Source organism: Pholcus phalangioides, unplaced genomic scaffold, assembly GCF_987345545.1.
Source record: "Pholcus phalangioides strain wild (caught in Gottingen) unplaced genomic scaffold, Ppha-v1.0 ptg000015l_1, whole genome shotgun sequence".
NCBI lineage: Eukaryota > Metazoa > Arthropoda > Arachnida > Araneae > Pholcidae > Pholcus > Pholcus phalangioides.
In genome coordinates this window covers 59,980,167-59,987,805 of record NW_028301608.1, presented here as the reverse complement: position 1 = coordinate 59,987,805, position 7,639 = coordinate 59,980,167, and the positions used below count along the sequence as shown (strand labels likewise).

Here is a 7,639-nt window from a genome sequence, read left to right as displayed (position 1 = left end):
AGAGGGCCTTACATACATGAGAACTGGTTGAAATTTTTACGAATTTGCGATGTAGAGCCTCAGAAAAATCCCTTGACCCAGGGTCTATGATGCTCTTGAGACGGCCCTGTGCGTGGAAGTCTGTTTCCATCCAAATCATTAACAAATCCTTCAAAAAAGTGTTGTATGAGTATTACGATGGACGGAAATATAGACGACATACTTTTTGAAAGTGTCGACGGCGATAACAGCACAGTTGAAGATGAAAACGAAGATGGCACCCCCGTAGTGGTTTTCGATGTAGAGAATGAGAAGAAATCAGAGAATCAGAAGAAATTTATTAGAAATTTTTTGAATCATTATTCATTGAAACTTTTATTGCACGAAAATATATGATCTTCCCCCCTCGCCTTCCCCGCAGAATGGTCTAATTTTTTGGGGTCGGTTTATACACGTGTTTTCAATTTACTGCGGTTTTAGTGGTTCTAAATGTCACGGGGTTCGGCTTATACACGAATATATACGGTATTTTTTTATTCCGTCGAAGACAAGTCTAAATATCATACTGTATCCGACTTAGGTTTCACTACGTTTGCAAAGTATGAGTTTGAGTTTCATCTAGCTTTAACAAAAAACAACTGAAAAAAATAGAATTCTTTTTTTACTTTGCCGTTTAGAGAGAAAAACATTTCTCCGACTATTCTCTCAGCGTAGGGGATAAAAAAAACAGTAATTTGATGATCGAAAATTAATTATTCGGTCAGTCGGCTTTTTAACTTTGAAAATACAAAATTCTATGCAAAAACGTCTTTACCCATTTCCGACCGTTCCTCCAATTCATGACCAAATTGCACAATTTTGTTACGTACGATAACTATAGGTACCTTAAGAAGATATTTGAGACGTTTCAGAAAATTGGATGTTTTTCTTTATAATTAATGTAAATTTCAAATTACTCAACTTTTTAATTAAAATAATTGGTCATTATTATTTTGGGATATCATGTAACAAAAACAATTAAAAAAAAATTATTTTTTCTATTTGGAAAAAAAATTTCAAATTTTGTTCATGGTAAAAAAAAAAAACCCTTCTAGACCGAAAACATGATAAAAATGTCATTTATTTTAAAAGTCTTAAAAAAACCAAATTTCTTTGTAAACAAATTATAAAAAATACTATGGTGCACTCATTAGACAGTTTCATTTCTAAAAATGTTAATTTAATGTAAAAATTTGTATGGAAAATAATTGAATTTTTTTCTAAGGGGTTTGGTGCACGCAAATTTTCCAAAAAACACATTTTTGAATTTTTTAGTTTTGAAATACTATAAAATTTTCTGCGTCTTACTTTGTTCAAATGACCGTTAAACCCCCCCCCCCACGTAGTGGAAATCCTTTTAAAATATTTTAAAATAAACTGCTGGCAGGCATTATCTGTAGTATTAATTATTTTAACACGGTGATTTTTTTATTGAAGTTATTTAAAAAATATTATGGCACAAAACATGAGCAAATTTTGGTGATTTTGGAAAAAAGTTGCATGTTGTTGAAGTTAAAAAAATCGAGGAAAAAATAACCAATTATAAGAATCTCAAAAGCTCGTGTTAAATTGTATAAAATTATCCATAGCATTCGAGAAAAAAATTGAGTGCCTAGAGTGAATACAAATTTTTTGAATGTTATTTAAAGGAAGGAGATTTCTCCCATAGGAAAGCATGGAAAACCAAAAAAAGATCGTGCACCAAACCTCTTAAACAAAGCGTTACGCAAATGCAACGACAATCAAAAATATGTTAAGTGAAACCAAAAATCAATTTCTCCATTGGAGTTCTGTTAATTCGCTAATATTTGAACGCAATGATCTGAAAGGCTTTTAATGCAGATAAAGCGGCAGTTTTCAACTATTTAATAAATTGACTGAGCAAAAAAAAAAGAAGATAAATTTGCTTATAACGAAAAGTCTGTTGCAACGAAGACTTTCCGAGTGATTTTGAACTCTCGTTATAACGGACTCTGACTGTATTTTTAATTTTCAAATTGTATGCAAGGTGATATGGGCTAACGAAAATCCCAGTTTTCTATGTCTCACCTAGACTCATTTAAGAAATTTAGATGATTGGACTGAATAGAGCTGGCTGATTACAACTATGTGGTTTGCCAGGAAGTTGTAATTTGCATATTAATTTTTATTTGAAATAATATTGATTTCTCGTTTTCTTACGAACGATGTACCAGGGAGAAGCTAAACTGGCCGAGCCAGAAAAAGTATCCTTGAAGTGAAACGATGAAGGGGAACATTTGTGCGTGTGAATCTTTAAAGTATAATGGGAATTTTTAGCTGTTATAGAAATATGACTATAGAATGCATATGTGTGTAAAAACTTTTATTCAATCAAATGTAATAAAATGTCACCAGACAATACAATGAGATACACAATCTGACGCGGTAAATGGACACAAACAGGAATGCATTTATCACAGATTCATTTGTATAGATTGGCCAAATGTTAGATATAATACACAAACACAGTCACCAAAATATTCCATAAAATAAAGCTTCGCAAATAATACTGGTTTCTACCACCTCTTTATAGCAAAATCAAATCAGCCACCAAAGCAAATTGTGCCCTTTATCTGAAATTCGTAGATGGATGGATTGGTACTTTAATATTTGCCAGACTTGCCAGATGATGCTCCGCTGAATGAACCCGAGAAACCTGCTCCTCCTCCGAGTTGTTTTCCAATGCCACCGTATCCTCCAGTTCCTAGTTGCGATCCAATTCCACCGTATCCTCCAGCTCCAAGTTGTGATCCAATTCCACCGTATCCTCCAGCTCCGAGTTGCGATCCAGTTCCACCGTATCCTCCAGCTCCGAGTTGTTTTCCAATGCCACCGTATCCTCCAGCTCCGAGTTGCGATCCAATTCCACCGTATCCTCCAGCACCGAGTTGAGATCCAATTCCACCGTATCCTCCACCTCCGAGCTGCTGCTTTCCAATGCCGCCTAATCCTCCAGCACCGATTTGTCGTCCAGCTCCACCGTATGCTCCACCTCCTATTTGTTTTCCGGCTTCACCCAATCCTCCAGCGTATCCAGCACCCCCTTGGCCATATCCATGAGCACCTCCAGCACCGTAAAGTGGTTGAACTCCCTGAGGAGGAACGGAAGCCTGAAGGTTTACGTCGGCTGGGCTGTCTTTTCCGACTCCAGGTTCATTTGTCTGAACCTGGGCTCTGAATCCAGCACCATCGGCAACGTAGTCGACTTTACGGTAAAGACCCTGGTAATCAGTATAGCCGTAAGAACCTGTCACTGCACCGCTTCCGTCACCCTGTTCTTGACGGAAATGGGAGCTTCCGTATCCGTCATCCGCATTGTAGTCAAAGTTGTAGGGTTGAGGAGCATACTGTGTCAATATAAGATTACAGAAAATTAAAAAGAATGTGCTTGAATTTCATTTGAATTAAAAATAAGTGAAAAATACAGAGGAAACACAAAAGCACATCTTATGCCGATATGATCTGAAAATCAACATTCAATAGCAGCAATGAATTCAAATGAAAATTTGTATTACTTACGATTTGTTGATACCCGCCTCCATATTGCCCTCCATACTGTCCACCTCCATACTGTCCACCTCCATATTGTCCACCACCGTAACCTCCATGAAGGCCTCCACCAATCTGAGCTCCTTGAGATAGTCCGTATTTCCCAGAACCTAATGATGAGCCATATTGTCCACCGAACTGGGAACCGTATTGGCCACCGAGACCAACTCCACCTAATTTGCCTGCTTGGCCTCCACCATATTGCCCTCCGTATCCGCCTGTGAGTCCACCACCTATCTGACCTCCGCGACTTCCACTAAGGTGTATATCGCCAGATTGAACGCCACCAGCGTTCAGTCCAACAATCACCAACACCAGTGCGATACTCTATCAGAAAAGAGAAATGAGAACACAATGATTTGCATTTTTTTTTAAATGATCATTAATGCTTATTGTCAAAATAAATTCAATTAAGGAAAAAAATAAATCAAATGAATATATTTCTCCGATTATCCGGCCCTCAATTAACGAACGAAATGTCTCGCTTTGTGCGTGACAAATCGGTTTTACGGAATGTCTGTACCAGTGTTTCAAAAAGTGGACGACATCGCCCTTTTTGTGAAGATTGGAGGGTGGGGGGGGGGTTAGAAAATACAAGTACACCATGAGATCCTATGGGTTGGTTTAGCGGAAATGGGATGGCTGAGATTCTAATTTTCAGAAGGATGACGATGAGAATGATGAGTTCCTAAGACTGTGGATTAGACAAACATTTTAAGTCTGTTACTTGGGAGCACCATGCCAGGCACCCCAATACCGGGCATAGCAGTGGGGAGTCTCAATAATAAGTACATGGGAGACCTCGTGGTAGTGATATTTCGTATAAAGATTTCAAAGAGTTAGTATGTGAAAGTTGTGGTAGGCAAGTACACATCCGCACACAGCTAGATGAAAGCCCAAGTACATCAGTTTGCCCAAGGATCTCAAGTGCTCCACGAAGCATTTACAAATGTTCGATGATAGAAGACATTGAAAAAATATATTTTCGAAAAAATATTTGATGTAAAGTCATCGAAAAAATACAAGTCTGAGTTTTGCGTAGTTATTAGGTCTTCGAAGTTCTGCCCTCCATCTTAAAAATTAGAAATCAGAAAATGATTGCATTTTTTTGTTGTCGGTAAACAAGTTGGTGGTTCAACGGGTAAAATTAGTGTCAATCATAGAGTTAAACAAAAATCGTGTAATTTTGTTATGAAAATCAAGCCTTGTATCTAATAACGAACTCGGAGTATTTTACTTTCCGGTTGTGTACTACAGTACTTCGTTAAGAAGATTTGCATCAAGTATCCTATCCTTGCATGGATAATGAGTACTATGCATGGGTCGAAAAAAGCCATGGATACAGAAATGTCTTCATGCCCTATACTACTAAAGCACAAATACACGTTGTAAACATTTCTCCGAGGAACAACGAATTGGTGCATCTCGAAATATGCCGCGAGTATAAGTTTTTTAACAAACCTAAAGTTTGTGTCTAAGGAAGGCTTGTAATGCATTTTAAAAAGTGCTGCCATCTTTCTCACGGATTTGGAAGCTGCAAATTCGGTAGGCTTTTTGCCTGTTGCATTATGCATGGATTTTAAATCTTGTAGATCTGATTGTGCTCTATGTGGAGAGATATTTTTCTGAACTGAATGCCGTCGTACCAGTAAACTTTACCTCATTATTTAATTCAGTCGTTGTTTGAAATGTGTGTTCTTTTTGTCTAATTATTATTTTTTTTTTTTTGGAGTCAACTATTTGTTACAAATGCTGCAATTTTTACTGTTCATGTCTTTTTGAGCATTACTACTACTCGTCGAATCAAATCATTCAGAAATAAATTCAGGTGGCCACGAGTGATAAAATTAATGAACTTTTACCATTAAATGATACTTTTTATTTTATGTTCATTATTCTTTTAATATAACAGGTTAAATAAAAAATTGTAGAAATTTTTCGTACTATTAAAATACATAAATAAGTAAATGTTATGCCATAATTTCCCTTTCTTAAAATTTTTCTTTTAAAAGAAATATATGTAAGATTATAGATTTTTTGTTATAGATTAATATCAGCTTAAAAAATGCTTTGCACGTATGCGAAGCAATATATTTGGTGGTGAATACTGTGAGAGGTTAGACGTATACCACTTTTTTTTATAATTTCTCGTTGTGCCAAGGAAATTGCGTGCGCATGTTGCCTGATTGTTGTGAAACTTATATTTCAAAAAAGTGTCTCTTCTTCGATTGCACCAGTATCATAGTCTGGTTTTTAATCCCGACTTGCACAGTCTAAGGTTGTTGGTCACTATGGCGTGGTATAATGGTCATAGTGACGGACTCGCATCGCGAGAACCCGGGTTCTTCTGTAGTTCACAACTTCGAAGCGCAAACGTATCTTCAAACGAAACCTACAATTTATTGACGATTCCGAACGGCGGCCTTTACTTTTTATATTCACCGAGGGGTTATTGCGCTAACCCCTCAATGTGGAGCTCCCTGCGGCTAAGTAGTAATAGTAGTTGTTGTCTAAGGTTGCTGCGTTTACTATTAGACTACCAGGTATTTAACAAAAAATGAGAATGACAAAATTTGAATGGAAAAATAATTAATTCCGAAAAAGAGTGTACATGAGGTGCATGTATGGTTGGTTCAATAGAGAAGTAACGGTAAATCTTAGCAGTGTTCTCAGTTGGTAATTGAAGCATCATGTCAAAGTCGACTTACTGGCATGATTCGTATCATATTGTGAAAAACAACGAATCATTGGATATCTCTAAAGTTTTACGAAGTCTGAAATATTTATAATACTGCCTAATAATACGTTTACTTGTCAAATAAATATGTTTACAGAAAATGTTTGCTCTACGTAGGGCAAGAAATATCTTAAAGCAAGAATTCCGAATCAGGGGTGTCTCGACCTCTAGGGGTCCACGGCCCAGTTGCGGAATTATGAAAAAAAACTAATTCTGAGATTTAAAAAAAAAGGATAAAAGAAAAGTTATAATTAAAGTAACGCGAAAAAGCATCGTTGGTAGACTGCAGTAGTTGTATTGTTATTATTTCAAAAAGAAATTGTACTTGTATTGACATCTCTCGGTAAGAATATGAAACGTTTATTTCGCTCTTTTGCACTCCGGTAGATGGCAGTACTACCTTAACATATTTACTATATTACTATTTTACCACAACACCAACTCCGGTTATATATATTACCTTATGGCAATTTCCAACCAGTGGAGTTGGGTGGGGAATGAAGGCTCCATCTATCGGTGGTTGTCCAGGCTCGGTAGGTAAAGAACTTGTTTCTGACGTTCTATGCCCGGATTCGAACCCGTGGACTCTTAACGGTAACCTTCATGGCATCTTACCACTGCGCACTCGGGTCATTTTTACAAGTACGGGGCAGAGTGTCCCCCATTGGAGACCATTCTCGTTGATAGGCGGCCGTAGTTTATGCTGCTATAAATGGAGAGGGAGGCTACATGGCAGACATCAACATTTCCTGGGGTACACGGCTAAAAGTGGAGGTCCATGGCAGACGCCAAAATCTCTTGGCGTGGGGGAGTCTACGACTAAAATTATTTGGGAACCACTACCTTGAAATAAGTTTCGATAAAGATGGGAGAAATATATTTCTACTATTACTCTACATGTGAAGAAAACACTCTTTTGAATATAATACCAATATTTTGACTCTATCCAAAGAAAACGTATACTTACCGAATAGATAACCATCCTGAATACTTTTGAGCTCTTTCTAATGTAGGAATATCCAAGAGAAGAGAGGAAAGTGTTTATGAAGATCCAGTTCGAACGCTAAGCTTTATATACTATACGGCGAGGATGTAAAAAACCAATTCTGAAACTTTAATAACAAAAAGAAATACTAGACGAGTAAGAAAAGTTATAAAACAAGAATTTTTACATTAACTCAAACGATGACATCATGAAACAATACATGAAATATATCACAAGAGAAAATATGGAATTGCGTCGTCCGCAATTACAAGGAAGTTTCAAACCAAACAAATCTTTTTTCTTTTCTTTTTTCTCAAATGATGCATTTG

At 36.8% G+C, this 7,639-nt stretch overlaps 1 protein-coding gene across 1 annotated transcript; it reads right to left on the bottom strand.

Moving 5' to 3' along the window:
- Positions 1-2,514: 2,514 nt before the first annotated feature.
- Positions 2,515-7,307, bottom strand: LOC149076342 (uncharacterized). The gene is made up of 3 exons (XM_089242212.1): positions 7,293-7,307; positions 3,559-3,915; positions 2,515-3,386 (listed from the first exon to the last, which is right to left on the bottom strand). The coding sequence occupies exons 1-3, from the start codon at positions 7,305-7,307 to the stop codon at positions 2,643-2,645; spliced, it is 1,116 nt and encodes a 371-aa protein (XP_089098338.1). The 3' UTR covers positions 2,515-2,642.
- Positions 7,308-7,639: the final 332 nt, after the last annotated feature.